The following is a 22566-nucleotide window of genomic DNA, read 5'->3' on the forward strand; positions in this document are numbered from 1 at the left end:
TTAAAGGTTGTTACGTAGTTGTTACAGCATTGTTACAGGTGTTACGAGAGTTTGGAGTGAAATAAAATTTCACAGATAATTGTTACAAAGGTAACAGGTTGCTACAAGTGTTACAGCACAAGCCTTGAAAATGGTCAGAAATCGGAATTTATAAGGTTACATAGATGTTACAAGGTTGTTAATAATTGTGACAGCATTGTTACAAGTGTTACGAGAGTGTGGAGTGGAATAAAATTTCCACACATTATTGTTACAAATGTTACAGGTTGTTACATGTGTTACAGCACAAAGCTTAAGATTGGTCAGAAATCGGAATTAATAGGTTACATAGATGTTACAAGGTTGTTATATAGATGTTACAGCATTGTTACAAATGTTACGCCAACTGGGATTGTAATGAACATTTCTACTTTAAGTTAATGTTTACAATTGATTTCAAAACACAATTAAGTATAGGACCTTAAGGGTTACATCCTTTATATGTGTTACATTGGTGTTACGTGCGTGTTACTTAGAGTTATTCTTGTAACATATTAAAAATGTTTCATTAAATAGCGCCTATTTGGTGCCCTATCTCACTATTTGGCTGTTTCCTTTGTTAAACTCGACTTTTTCGACACAGAAGTGTGACAGAAAACCCCGAGAGTTTCTATAAACCGCGACATTTTATACAATTTTGACATAAAATCTGAGGCATATATTTGCCTTGCTTAGTCTACTATTTGGCTGTTTCCTTTGTTAAACTCGACTTTTTCGACACAGAAGTGTGACAGAAAACCCCGAGAGTTTCTATAAACCGCGACATTTTATACAATTTTGACATAAAATCTCGCGGATTTAAAAGCTGGTAGCGACATTTACAAAATGACAGTTAAATCTATCGCGGCTTTAACGTGGACGCTACCGGCCACCATAGATGAGGGTTCTGTTTTGTTACCGTATAAGTGTCATACATGCATATCTTATAAAAGTATTTTATAACATGTTTACATACATTATACAAATAATCTGAAATGGTATAATGAAATGATAATATAATGTTTGTCTATCATAAATGATATCATGGTTTTTACAATTACTTTCTATGAACGTCTTTTTTGATATATGTCTTTTTCAAATGGGTCTTGTTATGCCATTATTGGACGGTTAATTGAAATATCATGATAATTAAATAACAGAAATGTTTAATAATTCAACAAATGTAATGATTTTGCTTTATTTATTGATTTTCTAGAAAATCTACCGCTAACTTTTTTAAGCGGTGACATAAATATTTTAACCAATGCAATGTAAAATGAATTCTTTAAATTATAAACATTCCATATTGATTTACCGTTCTTTTATGTCTATGCTTTAAATACAAGTAAAAAAGTTCTCACTGTTATACAAAACTCTCATATAGAGAGCATAATACTGGCAGCAAACATACATGTTTTGCCTCTCTTACAATATCGGGTATTCATGTAAATAAATATTCCTTGTAAAGTGTATAGAAATTGTAATGGCAAAACTAAAATACCCATAATTAATTTTAAAATAAAAATTGGTGCTTGAATTCTGAAACAAAGATTTGAAACTCTATCTGTACAAAAATGATAGTCTGTAAATGATTCATTACATTATCTAATGCGTCGTTTTTATTTTCGTTGGGTTAAACGTCTCATCAACACAGTATATGCCATATGGTGATGTTCCAGCTCCCCTCTGTTTATAGTTTCGGGCAAAATCTGCCATCTGAGTAAACCACCGACTTTCCGAAAGCTAGCAGGATAGCGCTCTCACAAGAAGAATCCGAAGACATTGGCGCGGGTCGAACCCACAGCTATGAGAGGCAAGCGGTTTGAAGTCATCTGCCATGTACGACCCGGTCCGTCGTTTATACAGTAATATTACAGAAGGATTTTTATTTTGGAACTTGTTTTTCTTAATTAGAGCGTTGGTTCACAAGGATATGATCTCATGAGGCGAGGTACAACACTGTGTGAACAATTCTGATAAATTTACTATTAGTAATAGATCAAGTTTCTCCTAAAATTACCCTTTTGCCATAATGTACTTGGTATAACACTAGGAACGTCTATCCGGATCCTACTCAAGCTTTTTTCTGCAGGGTAATATTTGTAATGCATGCAATAAATATTATAAGAAAACATGCAATAAATATTTAAAACATTCATCATACAGGTATACATGTATAAAAAATTCCATAGTCAACATTGATAAAGGTAAGAAAATCATATGTTTTTTTTTATTATCTTTTATTGTTTTTTTTGTTTTTTTTTTTTTTTTTTTTTTTAAGTATTGAAAATATTAAGTACAGTTGATAAGTTATGAATTAGGCAATCAATCATCTTCCTATCTTATCAGATACAGGGTATAATTGTTATATTCTACGTACAATGGTAACGTATATTGTATCGTAATTCTTATTTGAACACATTCCAAAACGAATCTGGATCATTTGGTATATTCAACTCAATGTTACTGTTTCAGTTATGACGTCACTAGCACATTTTATTTTTGAATAATTTCATTCACTTCATATAATTATGCCATGAAATGATATTCATGTTCAATATCGGAAGTGTTCTAGTATAAACAATACCATTTTGTTTCGTCAATTTTAATTCTAGAATATATGCCTGTATGGTGTCATTTTAAAAATAACTTAGTCAGTCTTAATCTATAAAAAATGCGATGAAAGTCTACAACATATTGACAAAATATTCAAACTTTTTTCAAAGTTACAATTTCAGAAGGCCTATTGATACAAGCATTTGATTTTCCACTGAATCAGATGTATTTTGAAAATGTAAATATGGCCACAGCCGATTTGTCAGGCGATATATCGTTTCCCTCATTGTTGATAAGGTCCGCGTTCTCCTTTGCTTTCTGCGGGACCTTATAAATGTTACTTTGGTCACATGGTGAACCATCCTTTTCTTAGCTTGTCTGCTTGATCAGCTAAGTACTATAAGGACTATTGTTGACCAAATGTCGCTGCTGCCTCTATTCAGGCTTTAAGTTTAGACTGCTTTTCGATTTTCTTTGCTCGATCTACCATGTCAGCCAAAATGAAATGAAATTAAGTTTTTTGTTTGATTTTTTTTCAATCCCAGAATTTGTTTTTCTGTCAAAAGACGCAGATTTCTCCCAATTGTATATAACTGACATTTCAAGCGTGAAATCATCACTATGTCTTTGTTTTTTATTCATTTTTCTTGAATTATTGATATGATTAATAAAGAAAACAATGTAAATTTAAATAATTGATGTAGATCTTATAATTCTTTTATCAACAGTAATCAATATACTTCCACTTTTGATCAACAAAAAATCAATCGCTGAATTTTGTTTAGATCTCCAAGTATGCTTATATACGGTATCTGTATTTTATGAAAATTAAAAATCATCAGTTTTATATGCATAATTGTTTTATTGTAGTAGATATATCGTACATAATTAATACGTCACTTCACACACTTCACAATTTCATTGTACGTCGTTTTTATGATGATTTAGAATATCTACAATGTGCATGAATTAGTAGATCTAGAATTATCAGATATAGATCTACTCTTAACATTAATCATCACAAATGAGATATTTATCCAATATAGAACCATTGGCACTTAAACTCTGTATATACTAAAATGACTATTGTGTGGATCAGTCAATATACTTTCAGGATGTGTTGTAGTCACATAAAGTCGATCGCCATATTTAAGCCGAAACACGGCTTCAACAACGCTGGCTTTCTCTGTTGCAGAATGTGACCTCATTGTGCATGGTGACGTCACATCTTCCAGCAGAACTGCTGACGCACCGCTATCAGATATAAAATGTACTTTATGCCTTATTTTTTCATCCAATACACTCGTGGTTTTGCTCATATTTAATTTTAGCTGTAACAAAATATGGTATATTTCAGTTTGCTCAACAAACACTTGACCATCTTCTACCAAATACCTTAATCCAGAAATTTTAGACAACGAAGGGTCACTTTCCCAATACAATTTATGAGCCGAATCTACAGGAACTGCAATGAAAAAAGATATTAATTACACAACTTCCCACGTCTTACCATTCTGTCGAAAACATTTACGAAATAGTAAATTCTGTAAAGATAAAATGTTTTTCAAAGACAGATGTGTCCCTTTGATTATGCAAACGAATGTACATGTACATGTAATAAATATTGCATAATATTGTATTTCATTACTAGGGACAACATGATATTATCGTTGGGGGTATCATTGTGTCTGTAACACAAGAGTCCGAGATTACATTTCTTGTTGGGAAGTTTATATTCAAAAGGATGCTTATGAAATTAAAAAATCATCAGTTTTATATGCTGAATTGTTTTATAGTAGCAGATATACCGTACAGAATTAATAGGTCACTTCACACAAAGTTTAAAAAAAATCTTATTGCAAGTTTTTATGTGTATAAGGCTTAGCATATGTTAATTTTTATTTGTTTGGGTCGTCAGACCAAACAAATAATGGTTGCGAAGTTTCAGACCCTGATCAAATGCCGAAAGTAGTCAGCTTTTTTGAAGCGGTTACTTCCCTTTATATGTACACTAACGCAAAAAGATCAGAGGTGATCACCGCGTAAAGATTTTCGGATGACAGGGGCATAAATTTTCTAGCAAAATAGTTCCCGAATGGTCGAAGATTTCTAATATTGTTTTATTCCTTATAGATTTACATGCTTACAGTAAACTTCATGATTATGTACATCAGTGTGTACATCAGTGTTAAACAACAGATTTAGCGTCGAAATAATTAAGAGTTACAAACCCTAATTTAGAATAATATGGTTTTCTTCAGGCCATTATCATATTGTCACCGTGTCTGAGGGGTTTGCACGCTCGCTTAGGAATCGAGAGGTCTCGAGTTCAAATCCCAGTTAAGGCAACTCATTTTTTTTTTGTTTAAGTCAAAAAAACATTGAATTGAATATCAGTGTTGCAATTAAACACTGGAAATCATTGGTTGCACTATACAAAAACAATTGGTTTGTAGTCTCACAACCTCCACCTTTTTGACATTCAGAGACCCAAACAAATAAGGCGCCTTCTGTGCTTTGATTTTGTTATGTAGATCTAAACGTGATAAAATATTATCAAATAGCCCTTATAACTTTATCAACAATAGATTAAGATATTGTTCGTCTAACACAATACAAAGTCTGCTTTTTGTGTTTGTATCTATTTTAATTATTATTATCTTGATAAATTTGCTATCAGATCGACATATTTTTTTCCCTAGACATTTGATATTAGACAAAGAATTACCTGATTTCTTGTCTTGTGCCAAAGTTAGTCTTGTTACTGACAAATCTGGATTTGCTGCCTTACAGTTAAACGCCTCTGGGTTATATGTTCTTATTTCTGTTTCATCGGATATAGAAATAAAGAAAGCGATTTTAATGATACTTTGGTATTCATTGATTGAGTATATAGATCCTACACCGCTTGCCGGTACCGGCCGGAATATAAGGTTCGAGGGTTACCGTTTACGCTAAACAGTAACCTGAGGGCTAGATATTCCCTTGCTGTTTGGTTCTTTTTCTTGCATATCAATTAAAGATTATATTTCGGATGAAATTACAAAAAACTCGACTTGTCTTAGACAAGTATTTTCTAGCACCGGTGTAAACAGTAAGTATTTATGTCTGATGTACAAGTAAGATGTAACAACGCTTTCTTGTATAGTAATCCGGTCTTACGACAAACTGTATAAGTCTATCATAAATCGACATTTAAAAAAACTATATTGAGAGCATTATTTTCTCTTGCTCTTCTTATCATTAAAGATATTTATGACCAGATTCGTGTTTTTTGTATACATTTAATTGACAATGTAAATATATTCACCTGGATTTATTTTGCTGTTATATCTGTCAAACACATTCTGAAATATAACATTTATCTTACAGCAAAACGTTTTATAAAATACATGTATATTTTGTATTTTACATTTTAGTACAATATCTAACGTTGAAGCTCTTTTCACATTTACACTATAACCTATACCAATTTAAGACTTGAAGATCTTCATTATTGTACTTTTGTATATTTAGTGTGTATATATGTATATATGTGTATAAGTGTAGTATAGATCTAATAAAATTATTATGGTAATCATTTCTTAATCAATAAATACCTTATTCAAGATCAAATTTAAAACTTCACTCAGTTTTCCACAACAGGTTGTTTCATTCTTTGCTTCATCAAATTTAGACACGTGTCCCTCCGGACAATCTGTATCATCATCAACTTTGTTTAACTTGACCCGTGGGTAACACATTTGCTGTTGTGTAGGTTCCAACTGTTCATCTCTTTGATCTCGCCAGATTGCAACAAGAACCAGCAGAGCGAACAACTCCAGAATGACCAACACGATAAGGATTATGAAAACCCATCTCTGAAAACAGTCGATGAAATTTTCATATTTTTAATCGTTTTGATTATAGTATGATATTATGATTTGTGTATTTTCAGTTGGGTGAAGTTTTTCATCATTTCCATAGGTTTTATAACTTATATAGCTGTTATACTTACCATCTTCGCCATCATGTTCAAGAAAGAAATAACTTTAATTTCACTTAACACATGTATTATGCTAAGTACACCAATGATACTAATATAAATTTGGATGTTCGATTTGAAAATGTGCATTGACTGCCCATCCGCTGTATTGAAAAGAAATAGTCAAAATAGTTTGCCTTATTTTTTTAATTTTTCATTATCTTAAATGGTAAATAAGGATTTTAACATTTTCCTTTATCCGTTAATCCACATTTATTTTAATTTTTTTTGTCAAGTAAAATAGAGAGAAATAAAGAATCCGTTAAAAACGCACGAAAGGACAAGATTGAAAATGTTGCAAGCTCGGTTTAATTTAGCCTTTTCATGGACGGAACTAGAATGGAATATGCAAGTTATCGTCCACGAGTTTTATCAACAAAATATAAAGCGGCTATTAAGGTTTTGGAATCCAGTATTACCTGCGTACAGCACTTTCGCAATTCTTCATAGCGAACTTGTTTTTAATTTCTAAAGATAATATATGTTCAGTGGCTTACCTCGGCTTATTATGGATGTACGTCGAGTGCCGGTTTTTGGCCGAAGGATCGGCAGAGACTAATATATCAAATATAGCTATCTGCTATAACTAAGGATTTATGGGATATCTAAGCTAATTGTACTACTTGTGTCTTTATCTATAGTTATGAAAATAACATCTAGTACATATATTGAATGTAAATAAATAGCACTAAGTCTAACGTGTACACTGTTTTAAATAGTTCAAAAGTTATATGCTTTTAGAAACAGGTGTCTCTCTTGTAAAAATGATGGATATTATTTCCTTGTTTTTGTTGGATTTGGGTTTTACGTCACATCGACACAGTATAGGTCATATCGCGACGTTCCAGCTTTACTGGTGGAGGAAGACCTCAGGTGCCCTTCCGTGCATTATTTCAGGCACGAACGGGCACCTGAGCGGAACCATTTCCTTGTTTAACAAGTTAAGTTTTTTCTTTGTTATTTTTCTTTTGTTTCAACATAACTATACGTGAGATATAATCAAGGCAAAAATGCTTTAAAATAATCTGTATGACTTTAATACGAACACAACAGCTTAAATGTTTAGTGTAACGAGATTTTATCGTATTCGCAGCTAAAATGTAGTATCGCACGATCATTTAGCTTCCTTAATTTTTTTTAAATGCGTATTATATATGTCAATGTTGTAGACAATAAATATTGTCTTTAACATTTTTGTTCTCAACTCTAGTCTTTCAATTTCCATTCGAAATATTTAAGTTATTTCATTACAAAGTTTAATGCCTCATATACATAAAGCATTGCTATGTAAATTCGGCGAAAATAAAAGAATTTAGACAAAATGTGTCTTATATGGTTATGCATTGTTTGTCTATGTTTTAAATATGTATAGATGAGACTACGTATAATAAAGAATATTATATTGTGTAGTGATATATTTTGTAAATACTGGTATTCTTTTTACGGTCAAATAAACAAAAGTTGAATTAGGTTTGTGACGATGGATGTTGACAATAGTTCACTGCAAAGATCTGATTCACAGTATCAAAACTATTCTACTTAATTTGAAATGAATATAAGTTGAATAAATATTACGGAAACGTATACTGACCCCCTTATATTTATCAAAATGAAGACAATATCAGTAATTTCAAATAAGTTATATACTTAAACATATATAAAATCACTAAGCCTATCAGATATTTATAAAATTAATTAATAAAGCCCACGAAAAAATTCTGAACGGTGAAAGCCTGGCCTTTTCTTGATTTATTTTCATTTGTGCTAATGTAAGTAAAATTCCACATCGTATTATTTAAAATTCGTGAAATATTATCATTGGATATTACCATAATATATATTGAATAAATATTTGATAAAGTATTACCGGTTAAAAAGAAATGTGTCTCCAAATATATTTAACAATGTTCACTATTTAATTATCTGCACCCAAATTTAATGCATGTAAAAATGTTGCAGTTATATAGATTTCATTGTAAAATATCAGTCTTTTTTTTTCTTTTCATCAAGTTAACGAGTTTAGCGACCACGCCCCTATAGAATTTTCATTGCATACTAAATACCGTATACCTGTACAACAGGAGAAAGTTGATATACATTATAGATGGGATTCGAACCTAAGGGATACCTAAAGGGCGGGTTTGATCGGCATATTGACTGATCTTAATCAATTGACTACAAAAATAAATACCAGTGATCGACAGTCCGTTAACAACACTATAAATAAATTTACTTAAATGTTTAATTAGGGAAGTTGCAGACACTCTTTTTTCAAGAACATATACATTTGTACAAATAAAACGCACGTTTATATGTAGGGTTTATTGATTTAAGATTGATTATATTGGTTTGCTTTTTGCTGACGATGGCCATTGTAGCTAAAACTCCTGAAGATTTACAAAATAGTTTAGATCTTTTGTACACATATTGCTTTAAATGGGGATTAGAGGTTAATACCGTGAAAACTAAAATTGTTGTCTTTAGAAAAAGAGGGTGTATTTTTATTAACGAAAAATGGACTTATAACGGTCAGACAATAGAAGTAGTAGACCACTATTACTGTTCAGCTATACAGGCATTTTTTCTCTTAATAATGAGCATTTAACTTGAAAGGCTTTAAAAGCAATGAACACATTATTGGTAAATTGTAAAGACATGGATTTAAAACCCAAATTATTATACCATTGGTATAAAAAATCAAATTCTCAATGCAATGCAATATATCTTACACCGATACGAAAAGCTGAACTCTTAATAAAACAAGGTAGCGAACTGAGAGTAGTATAATTATAAAAAAGTAAACTATCAAACAAAGTAGATTATATTGTCGATAAACTTCATTCAATGAAAGTTTTGATATTTGATAAAAATTGCTATATAAAACAATGAAAACAGTATAATCTGGCATATATATTGCATATGATAATAATGATAACAAAAATTTGAAAATTTTCTGAAAACATACTGAAAACATTTCTGAAAAAAAAAAAAAAAAAATCAAAACATGAAAGTGCCTGACAATTCGAAAATCTTGTTTGCTAAAACACGTCAACTGATATTTTTAAACCACATATAACTACCGCGTTTTAAACGAGAATTCAATTCAGCAGACCTGAACTTAGGATTATGAACTTAAACACTACTTAATTTCGTTTTAAAAAGGAAGTATAATTCATTTACAGAAAATATTACCTTAGGTGCATTTTGAATTCCGTTTGTATTTTCACCTTGAGTTTTGGTCATCATTTTTGCTGAAAGATCTTACTGCGCATCGGAAAGAAGAATAAAACCTTGATTACGTTAAACTTAAGTATATCACTTGAATCAGATCTTGTTTGTTGTTGTTTAGGTTAGACGCTATTAATCGTTACTGTTCGGCTCTTTCCGTCAAAATACGCGTTAAAATGATACCGGTATTAGCAATTACCATACAATGTATATGCATTTTGTTATTTTATTAGAATAATCAAAGTTGAGATTACTATTTAGATTAAACTTTAAACATTTTCGCCAGAATATTACATCAAATTAAATGGAAGGAAGTTATAATTATAATTTTACGCATGTAGCATATATATAATTGGTATTAATTCATTTATTATATTGCTAAAGCAGGACATTCATACTGCCTATCATGTTCAGACTCAATCAAACCGAGTCTGCAATTTTGAAAGGAAATTTTGTTGTGATTATTACTTCCGAGTAATCAAACTTTATCCAGATTTGTATAGTAAAGTCGTGCACGTTAGCGGATATGACGGTGAGTCTTAATATATATTTATTTGCCATGCTAAATGCTTTTTTATCCTTCCTCGACAAGTCATAATGCAAATCGGTGTTTTCGTAAGTGCATTTTATGCCAATATCATCCTTTTTACATTTGATGTACATTGACTTTAAATAATCAATTTCAATCTTGATAAGTATAGATCTTATTATGTTTAAGTAACTCCGGTATTATTATTTCACCTTATACATATATCTTTTCTTTCACAGCAATGATGATGTTGTGGTTTGAGTTATATTATTTTACTTTACCACAAAAAAATAATAACAAAACAAGGAAACAAAAAACAAAATCAAAAACAAACAAAAAAACAATAAACAATAAACGATCCAAGTTATAGCTAACAAAAGATTCCTGACTGGTTTTAGTCTTCTTCTTTTTAATGTAGGATAACATTTAAAGGACTGAACTCGTGAATTTATGAAGATGAAATTGTGAATTCGTGAATACAATATTTCATGACTGTCATTATCATTTAAACATATTGCATTTTGTTATTCTCTAACTAAAAATGAATTCTTTCAGAAGTTATAAATTCATGTGCATAATCATTTTTATTCGTGGATCACTATTTTTTTTGTGGTGATAGGTCAATATCCATCGAAATCTTATTTAGTTTTATGTACATTTCTTAAAATGACATTTCTATATTTGTATACAATCGACGAATTAAAGAATCCACTGAACATCTTTTTGGGAAAAGCATGTCTTGAAATGAAAGGTTTTTTAAACTCTAAATGAATGCCCTTATCAACGTATGGCACACGGGACAATGTTGACAACGTCTGAAACATTGAAGACACAGAGCATGCTGATAACCCCGACAACTCAATAAACGAACCGTTTGACGAGCCTGATTACAACCATCACATGATCCACCATTAGTCAGAACTGTCATAAAACAAAATAAAATATTATTCGACAAATAAAACTCATAATTCTTTGTTCACATATAACGATAATACCAGGTACAAATTAGGTTGCTACAGAGTTAGTATGTAACATGATTACAAAATGATTGGAAGTACGAAAAGGTTAAACTGAAACGTACACTAGATATCTATTTTATGTAATACATTATTTTTTCATCATCATCATCATCGTCGTCGTCGTCATTATTATTATTATAATAATTATTATTATTATAATAATTATTATTATTATTATTATTATATTATTATCATTATTATCATTATTATTATTATTATTATTATTATTATTATTATTATTAGATATCTTTATCTAAATACATTGATAAATTTATTCTATTTGTTCTTTTACCAAAAAATTTTTTTATTGTTCTTAAACTATACAGACGGGTTGTTTTTTTAAGTAAGTGTCAAAAGGAATCAACTGGTATCATTCGGACTTTTTAGATACGTTCCTGTCAGTATACGTACCTTCATGCCGGGTTTTAGCCAAAATAATTCCAAAGTACAGTATCACGCATAATCCAGCAAAACCTAGCGCTATATATGTCAGTTTGCAATTTAGACAGGTCACTAAAATTTGATTGTATTTATATTAACCACAATATTCAAAAATCAAGGTTAGCATTCATTAATTAAATGCGACTCTCGATAGTTGGCAACCCAAATTAATCCAGACAAAAACACAGTATTTTTACAATTAAAGAAAGAAATTGTGGTAAAAAGATTTTAGACAAGATATTTCATGTCGATTATTTAGTGTAAATGTGTTCACAGAGTCTAATCAAACAAGTGATTTCAGATTTTAATTGAAAAATATCAAATTTAGTTTCATACAAATACGTAAAAGTTGGATCAATAGCGGGATTTTATATAAGTTTTTTAATTAAAATCGGTAGAATCGATAAATTGTTTTGAATGTTCAAATGTACATAGAATTAAAAATCATATTTTATTAAAAGAATTAAATAAAAATTAACATTTGCTTTAATTAAAAAATTGATGACTTAATGATAAACAAAACAAACATACCAGTCATCAAATCCTCAATTTTTATTTCCAAGTAAATGGAAATATGATTCGAGTTGTCCTCAGGATATAATTTTAGATTGTGCATGTATTCATCATCCACTGTATAGTTAACCTTAATGTTCCAGGGATTAAATATCTTAAAATGTAAAAGAGTATATGTACGCCATAAATTATGACTTAATAAGCATTAAATACTTTTCTCATGGTATGATATAAAGTAAGCATGCAATGAAAATGAGAAGAACTACAACTTAAAACAACATTTGCAACAACATACCCAACCTTTTACACTATTTATTATTGTATGGTTTAATTATGTTCAGTTCGGTTCCGTATTTTTGCATTAAAATTTTATTTAATCATAAAGTATTTAAAATAGCATTCAATATTTGTTCAGTTCTATTTCATCATATGTTAGTTTTAAGCTACATATATATATTTAAACAAGAAAAATAAGAAAGTAATTAAACATGTAAAAACTCATTATCTTTGAACTTATATTTATACAAAATAATGTGTCTTGGTATTCGTTTAAATTGCATCTTTCTTGAGGAACACAAAGAGTTTTCGAAGCAAGTGTTGCTAATAATAAAAGACTAGTACATACAATTGATTTATTCCTGTAAGAAGAAAAGAACATTGTTATTACTTACTTTTGATACTTTTAAACACTTAAGGTGACAATGTAGTAAATTATCACTAAAATACTTAAATGAAAATTTCGCTGAGCAGATTCCTCAACACTATTATCAAATAAAAGAACATGAATAATCTTAATCGTTTTTACATTAAAATATGAGGGGGTCAAAAAATTTACCCCACCCATTTTTTTACAATATAGATCTTTAGTTTTGTCAGTTAACATTTTTTTCATGTGAAACAAATACAGCTGAACTTTTTTTAAACAGCAGTACTTATATAAGTGTATAACTGCTAATGAACATTAAAATCAGAGGAAAGTTCAATATTTGTTTTCAATTATATCACGGTCCTTTATATTATTTCTCATGATTATTCTTTACCCGTAATGTGTATTAAGTAATGTTTTCAAACGATGAACATTAAACATAATTATACATACAAATTTATTTTGCAGCCTTAACATATCTTTAAAAAATAGTGACATATAACTATTTTAGATATCAATAGAATTATACATTTTTTAAATACACAAAAGTCTATGTACTTCGGTTGCCTGACTGAAAAATGTTCATGTGTACATAGTGCTTTCATAGAATAAAACACATATAATTTTTGCATATTACGAAATTAAATTGCGTCTGTACGTAATAACTTTGTGGTGAGCAGTGTCTATTCTAGGAGGTGGATTAGGGGATTCACTCATATTTTTGAGAATTCCCCCGTATTTTTTCAGAGGCATGGGGAAAAGTTTACATAGAAAAAGAAGGGAAAAGATCAACAAAGTAATAAATTCTAATTTTCGATAAAAATCGCCCCTATTTTTCAGATCCTAGAAAATACCCTGGGTAAGTAATTTAAACAACGAGAACTAGCATTTTGTTCTCATCAATATCGTTATCGTCAATGGATTGCGAATTTACACAACTGTCACCATGGCATGTACCGCATCATGAAGAGCATTCTAATCCGTGTTTACGACATGTACACCGCTTTGTATCGCAAATTTTTTTTTGCAGTTGCACTTAATTATCTTCAGCCATGTTTCCAGTGCTGGTGGTAGACTAGTTATGATTGGTTCAAGGCTTCCATTGCAGAGTTTCCAGCCCCACTCCATAGGCGCAATTGTTTTGTTTCCAAGACAACTTTGTGTTTGTAAGTACACTCGTAAACTATAATACATTGCAGCAGCGGAAGTTGGAGGTAAGGTTTGTACTTGAACGTGGTTGAAAGCATGTAAAACCTTATTTAAAAAAATTGTAAACCTCAACACATTAAGTCCTTCATATACAACGCCTCTATATAATAAAACAATAGCACTTTCTCCACTTGTCACAACTTCTCTTGAAGAACCTTTGATGAATATACCTGAAAAGTAAAGAAACTTGGAATCCTTTTTGAACAAATGGATACCGGTAAATTTACTGATGCCATACATGTGGGATGTCGAATCGCAACCTGTGATAGCATGGTTGAATGGGAGAGAATAACATACTTCGTGTCCCAACACTTGTTTTTTCTTAGGAATATACCGTAGCTTGGGTATATGAGATATATCACGTCTTATGAAAGATATATCGTGGGAATCTAGATTAGCATGACAACAAAGCAATACCAGTAAATCTGTGTCCTCACCTATCACTGCTGTATCTTGAATTAAACTCTCGGAAATAGCTGTATGTACTATAAGACAATCTGCGACGTCTTAAGCAAAGATTGCTTTTACTTCTTAACTCGTCAAATATTGTTCTTTTTGTCGTTTAAAAAATTCTCTTCTTTGGGCTCAAGTGAAAACTTAACATGTTTCCATTTATCCGTCTGATATTCGTTACGTCTTTGATACTTGGGCCAGAAAGATAACCATCATAAACAACTGTAGCCCCTTCAAACCGTTGTTGAATGCACTTATAATATTGATTGCATATATCAGCGAATGCACTATTCATTTTGCCAAGGAATACGTTACAAGAGTGACCCTCCTTCTATATGTCAAATTTCATCTGCTAGTCCAGATTTCGCCGCTTTTCTTGGGAGTCCAGTTATATATAAAAGGGAAGACGGTATACTGCATAACTCATAATATATTCCCTGTTCGTTTTAATATAGAAATTTACTACTAGTTTTTTTTATTTTAGATTTTAGAATTGACGAATGCTTAATATTCTGTTAATTAAAAATGCTATGTGCTTTAATTTAAAATTAATACACGGGAAGGATACAATATTAAGATCAAACATCGTTGTAAGATCTTCATTTCATGAAAATTAAATTTTCAAATTTCCAATACCGTGTTCATTCCTATAATTTGTTTACGTTTTGTTAATTTTTGTTAAAAGTTAAAGTTATGATTTATTAGCATATGTATTTAACAATTTTATTTACCTTTTTAACATATCCTCTGTCTAAGATTAACACTCTTACTATTGCATTATGCAATATATTACAAGGTATGACTTTTGTAAACGCTTATGCGAATTTGTTTTATATAAGTAGATATGCTTAAACTTGCGATGAGCATTGTGGCCGCTAGTAATTTATCGTTTTATCAGGCAACTAACAAATCCGCGAGATAAAATGTCAAAGATCGATTTTTTTTATCATAACAGTTGTTTGAAACAGCAAAGAAGATTTTGACTTCAGCGGCAGGTAGCGTTCATCGTTAGACTACATTCTATCCCTCATTTGTCTATAAAAAGTCGAAGAAGAGGAAGAAATCCGCGTCATTTATTGCAAGTGTTGAAGGAACTCAAAAGTTCTATTAACCGCGACATTCATTTTATAAAATTTCGACATAAAATCTCGCGGATTTAAAAGTCTCACGGCTTTAAAATGGACGCTATCGGTCACACATAGATAAGGACTATCGTGCGTCGCAAAATTGCAACAAAAGTGACTAAATGTTTATCTTAAATAGGTATTTCATAACAGATTTACATACCAAATACACATAATCTGAAAGCAGGAATGTAAGTGTCATGATTTGTAGAAATGATCGATTGGTATTATAAAATGATTATGTAATTTTTGTCTATCATAAATGATATCATGGTTTTTACAATTACTTTCTATGAACGTCTTTTTTGATATATGGTTCTTGTAATGCCACTGTTGGACGGTTTTTTGAAATATTATAATAATTAAATAACAGAAATGTTTAATAATTATACAAATTTTAATGCCTTTGCTTTATTTATTGATTTCCTAAAATATTTACCGCTAACTCATTTATCTTAATTTGATAAATATTTTAGCCAATACAATGTATAATGTATATTTTAATTGTTTAAACATTCCACATTGATTTACCATTCTTTTATGTCTATGCGTTAAATACATGTAACAAAGTTCTCACTGTTGGACACAACTCTCATATAGAAAGCAAAACACAGGCAGCAAACATACTCGTTTTGCCTCAATTACGATATCGGGTATTCATGTTTATCAATAGCATTAGACTGTATGAGCAAAAATTGTAATTGCATAGCTAAAATATTCATAATCAATTTCAGAATAAAAACTGCTGCTTGAATAAAAACGTAACATTCTGAAGCAAAGATCTGAAACTCTATCTGTACAAAAATGATAGTCTGTAAATGTTTCATTACATTATGTAATGCGTCGTAATTATTTTCATTGGGTTAAGTGTCCCTACCACACAGTATAGGTCATATGATGATGCTCCAGCTCCCCTCTGTTTATTGTTTCGGGAACAAGCTCTCATCTGAGTAAAACCACCGACGTTCCGAAAGCTAGCTGGATAGCTTTCTCACATACGAACTCACAGCAGTGAGAGGCAAGCCTTTTGAAGTCATCGGCCACGAACGACCCGCTCCGTCGTTAATAGAGTAATATTACAGTTTCTTGATTTTGGAACTTGTTTTTCTTTACTCGAGCGGTGGTTTACAAGGATATGATCTCATGAGACACGGTATCACCGTCTGTGATCAGTTCTGATAAAACAAGTAATAGATCCAGTTTCTCCTAAAATTACCCTTTAGCCATAATGTACTTGGTATAACACTAGCAACGTCTATCCGGATCCTACTCGAGCTTTTTTCTGCAGGGTCGTATTTGAAATACATGCAATAAGTATTATAAGATATCATGCAATAAATATTTAAAACATTCATCATACAGGTATATAATAAATTTCATTATTCAACATGGATAAAGGTAAGTAAATCATGTGTTATTTATTTTTTTTTTTTTTCAAAATATTAAGTACAGTTGATATGTTATGAAACAGGCAATCAATCAGCTTCATATCACATCAGGTACAGGGTATAATTGTTATATTCTACGTACAATTGTAACGTATATTGTATCGTATTTCTTACTTTAACACATTCCATAACGAATCTGGGTAATTTGGTATATTCAACTCAATGTTACTGTTTCAGTTATGACGTTCACATTTTTACACTAGCACATTTTATTTTTGAATAGTTTCGTTCACTTCATATAATTATGCCATGAAATGATATTCATGTTCAATATCCTAAGTGTTCTAGTGTAAACAATACCTTTTTGTCTCGTTAATTTTAATTCTAGAATATATGCCAGTATGATGTCCTTTTAAAAATAACTTAGTCAGTCTTAGTCTATAATAAATGCGATGAAAGTCTACAACATATTGACAAGATATCCAAACTGTTTTCAAAGTTACAACTTCAGAAGGCCTATTGATACAAGCATTTGATTTTCCACTAAATCAGATGTATTTTGAAAATGTAAATATGGCCACAACCGATTTGTCAGGCGATATATAGTTTCCCTCAATGCTGATAAGGTCCGCGTTCTCCTTTGCTTTCTGCGGGACCTTATAAATGTTACTTTGGTCACTGGGTGAAGTACATTTCGATTCCATCCTTTTCTTAGCTTGCCTGCTTGATCAGCTTAGTACTATAAGTACTTTTGTTGACCAATGTCGCTGCTGCCTCTGTTTAGACTGCTTTTCGATTTTCTTTGCACGATCTACCATGTCAGCCAAAGTGAATTTAAGTTTGTTTTTTGTTGTTGTTTTTTTTCAATCCCAGAATTTGTTTTTCTGTCTAAAGACGCAGATTTCTCCCAATTGTATATAGTCTGGCACTTACATTGCATAAGCGTGAAAGCATGACTATGTCTTTGTTTTTTATTCATTTTTCCTGAATTATTGATATGATTAATTAAGAAAACAATGTGAATCTAAATAATTGATATAGATCTAATAATTCTTTCATCAACAGTGATCAATATACTTCCACTTTTGATTAACAAAAATTCAATCGCTGAATTTTGTTTAGATTTCCAAGTATGTATTACAGACGGTATCTGTATTTAATGAAAATTAAAAATCATCAGTTTTATATTTATAATTGTTTTATAGTAGCAGATATATCGTACAGAAATAATAGGTCACTTCACACACTTCACAATTTCATTGAACGTCGGGTTTATGATGATTTAGAATAACTACAATGTGCATAAATTAGTAGATCTAGAATTAGTAGATCTAGATCTTAACATTAATCATCACAAATGAGATATTTATCCAATATAGAACCATTGGCACTTAAACTCTGTATATGCTAAAATGATTATTGTGTGGATCAGTCAAGATACTTTCAGGATGGGTTGTAGTCACATATAGTCGATCGCCATATTTAAGCCGAAACACAGCTTCAACAACGCTGGCTTTCTCTGTTGCAGAATGTGACCTCATTGTGCATGGTGACGTCACATCTTCCAGCAGAACTGCTGACGCACCGCTATCAGATATAAAATGTACTTTATGCCTTATTTTTTCATCCAATACACCCGTTGTTTTGCTCATATTTAATTTTAGCTGTAACAAAATATGGTAAATTTCAGTTTCCTCAACAAACACTTGACCATCTTCTACCGAATACATTAATCCAGAAAGTTTAGGCAACGCAGGGTCTTTTTCCCAATACAATTTATGAGCCGAATCTACAGGAACTGCAATGAAAAGATATATTAATTGCATAACTTCCTACCACTAACCATTCTGTCGAAAACATTTGCGAAATAGTAAATTCTGTAAAGATAAAATATTTTTCAAAGACAGCTGTGTCCCTTTGATAAAGCAAACGAATGTACATGTAGGTCTATTAAACATTGCATAATATTATATTTTATTAATAGGGACTACATCATATTATCGTTGAGGGTATCATTGTGTCTGTAACACAGGAGTCCGAGATTACATTTCTTGTCGGGAAGTTTATATTCAAAAGAATGCTTATGAAAATTAAAAATCACCAGTTTTATATGTTGAATTGTTTTATAGTAGCAGATATATCGTACATAATCACTTCACACAAAGTTTAAAAAATTTCTAATTGCAAGTTTTTAAGTGTATATGGCTTAGCATATGTTAATGTTTTTGTTATGTAGATCTAAACGTGATGAAATATTATCAAAAAGACATTATAACTTTCTCAATAATATAGAAATTGTTCGCCTAACACAATACAAAGTCTGCAGTTTGTTTCTGTCTCTATTTTAAACATTATTGTGTTGATAAATTTGCTATCCGATCGACATATTTTTTCCTAAAAATTTGATATAAAGCAAGGATTTACCTGATTTCTTGTTTTGTGCCAAAGTTAGTCTTGTTACTGACAGATCTTGATTTGCTGCCTTACAGTTAAACGCCTCTGGGTTATATGTTCTTATTTCTGTTTCAACGGATAAAGAAATGAAGAAAGCAATTTCAATGATATCTTACAATTAGTAACCATTGACTATAAGAATCTTACACCGCCTGCCGGTACCGGCCGGAATATCTAGCTCGAGGGTAACCGTTTACGCTAAACAGTTACCCGAGGGCTAGATATTCCCGTCTATGAGGACAGCTGATTCTTTTTCTTGCATATCAATTCAAAGTTATATTTCGGATGAAATTACAAAAACCCGACTTGTCTTAGACAGGTTTTTCTAGCACCGGTGTTAACAGTAAATAATAACGTCTGATGTACAAAAAATAAAAGAATGTACTACGCTATCGAGAACAGTAAGCCGGTTTTACATTCAAAAGACCAGACAAGCTATATCGATCTATCAATTATCGAGATTTAACACAACTTTATTTTAATCTGCTTGCATGCAAATAGAAATATAATCGAAATATAATTTCTACTTATCATTCTACTTAATTATTAAAAGATATATATAACAAGATTCGTGCTTTTTTGTAAACATTAAATGGACAATGGAAATATACTCACCTGGATTTATTTTGCTGTTATATCTGTCAAACACACTCTGAAATATAACACTTATCTTAAAGCAAAACATTTGATAATATATACCTGTATTTTACATTTTAGCACAATATCTTACTTTGAGGCTCTTTTTACATTTACACTATTACATAATTATACCAATCTATAAGAATGAAGATCTTCATTATTGTACTTTTATATTTAGTGTGTATATATGTGTATAAGTGTAGAATAGATCTAATAAAATTAGTATGGTTAACATTTCTTAATCAATGAATACCTTATTCAAGACCGAATTTAAAACTTCACTCAGTTTTCCACAACAGGTTGTTTCATTCTTTGCTTCATCAAATTTAGACACGAGTCCCTCCGGACAAGCTGTATTATCGTCTACTATTAACTTGACCCGTGGGTAACACATCTGCTGTTGTGTAGGTGCCAACTGATTATCTCTTTGAACTCTCCAGGTTACAACAAGAAATAGCAGAACGACCAACTCCACAATAACAAGCACGATACATATTATGAAAACCCATTTCTGAAATAAGTCAATGAAAATTCTTATATATTTTTCAATCGTTTTTTAATAGTATGTAAATGACTGAAGATTTTAAATAGATGTTTTTGTGTATTTTCAGTTACAGGTGGGCGTAGTTTTTTTATTATTTCCATAGGTTTTATAACTTCATAACTGTTATAATTGCAATCATCGCCATCATATCATTGTTATTATTGTGCATATAGCTTTTGTTTTCCGTTCAAGAAAGAAATAATTTTAATTTCACTTAACACATGTATGTGCTTAGTATATAAATTATACTTATATAAATTTGGCTGTCGATTTGAAAAGATACATTGCATGCCGATCTGCTGTATTGAAAAGAAACAAAAAAGTTTGCTATATTATATTTTGCATTATTTAAAATGGTATGTAAGGACTTTAACATTTTCTTTAATCCATAAGTTCACATGATATATTTTTTGTTATGAAGAAAAGGTCACGCGTGTGCAAATTATTTTTGTTAGGTTTGGTAATGAGTATGATGCATTTATGTCAACAAAAATATAAAGCGGCTATTCAAGTTTTGGAAGCCAGAACTACCTGCGTACAGCACTATCCCATTTCTTCAAAACGAACTTGTACCTAGTTTCTTAAGGTAAATATAGGTATGAAAAAATCTTATTCTCCAGTCAAATGAATAAAACAAGGGAGAGAACTGAGAGTAGTATAAATATAAAAAAGTAAACTCCCTGTATGTAACCTAGTCGATAACAAAATAGACTATATTGTCGATAAACTTCATTTAATCATCTATGAAAATTTTGATAAAGCTTGTTTCAGATATAAAACAATGAAAACAATATATTAATCTAGAATACATTGCATACGAAAATAATGATAACATATTTGAATATTTTCTGAAAACATACATGAATAGAACACCAAGGAAAAAAAATAAACTGATGAATCAGAAATCTCGTCGACTTCTATTTTTAAATCACATCTACTACCGCCTTTTAAACGAGAAATCTATTCAATAGACCAGAACATATATTTATGAATTTAACACTACTTCATTTCGTTTTTAAAAAAGGAAGTATAATATTAACAGAAAATATTACCTTAAGTACATTTTTAATTCCGTTTGCACTTTCAGGGTCACCTTGAGTTTTGGTCTTCATTTTTGCTAAAAGATAATTTTATCTTCCTGCGCATCGGAAAGAAGAATAAATCCTCGATTATGTTAACCTCTAGTAAAAACAAAACATTAAACACTTGAATCAGACCTCGTCTGCTGTGTACCTGATAAATGTATTTAGGTCAGACGCTCTGAACATGCGCAGACTGGATTGATCGAAATCCATATCGTAACTGTTCGGCTCTTTCCGTCAAACTACGCGTTTAAATTGATATAAACATTTAAGGCATTATGTAATTTTATTAGAATAATCAAAGTTGAAAGTATTATTAAGATTAAACTTTTTTAACATTTTCATTCAAATAATACAGTTATGAAATTAAATAAAAGGAAGTTATAATTATGAGAAGATTTCATATTGGTATAATTTATTTGTTATATTGCTAAACAAGACGTTCATAATCCCTACTTTTAAGTAATCAAAGTTCTATATGCGTGTGGAAGCTTTCAAACTATTACAAAGTTGTCCGCATGATGAACACACCATTTCTACGTTATGGAAACATGGTAACGTGTTAGTTTGATCATTTGTAAATTAGCTTACTCTAAAGAATATCGTAAATTATCATAAATCACACTCCACAGATTCTCATCGCGCAGACTTGTCGCTCACTTGAGTTTGATATAAAAAATTAAAGTATATATAATATAT

The 22566-nt window shown here is 30.6% G+C and overlaps 2 protein-coding genes across 2 annotated transcripts; both read right to left on the reverse strand.

Moving 5' to 3' along the window:
* Positions 1-2689: 2689 nt before the first annotated feature.
* Positions 2690-9957, reverse strand: LOC132755392 (uncharacterized). The gene is made up of 5 exons (XM_060746260.1): positions 9791-9957; positions 6174-6434; positions 5885-5921; positions 5303-5398; positions 2690-4039 (listed from the first exon to the last, which is right to left on the reverse strand). The coding sequence occupies exons 1-5, from the start codon at positions 9842-9844 to the stop codon at positions 3633-3635; spliced, it is 855 nt and encodes a 284-aa protein (XP_060602243.1). The 5' UTR covers positions 9845-9957; the 3' UTR covers positions 2690-3632.
* Positions 9958-17174: 7217 nt separating this feature from the next.
* Positions 17175-22074, reverse strand: LOC132755391 (uncharacterized). The gene is made up of 5 exons (XM_060746259.1): positions 21838-22074; positions 20495-20752; positions 20218-20254; positions 19573-19668; positions 17175-18946 (listed from the first exon to the last, which is right to left on the reverse strand). The coding sequence occupies exons 1-5, from the start codon at positions 21895-21897 to the stop codon at positions 18540-18542; spliced, it is 858 nt and encodes a 285-aa protein (XP_060602242.1). The 5' UTR covers positions 21898-22074; the 3' UTR covers positions 17175-18539.
* Positions 22075-22566: the final 492 nt, after the last annotated feature.

Source organism: Ruditapes philippinarum, unplaced genomic scaffold (assembly GCF_026571515.1).
Source record: "Ruditapes philippinarum isolate M1 unplaced genomic scaffold, ASM2657151v2 ctg3322_1_1_1_1, whole genome shotgun sequence".
Lineage (NCBI taxonomy): Eukaryota > Metazoa > Mollusca > Bivalvia > Venerida > Veneridae > Ruditapes > Ruditapes philippinarum.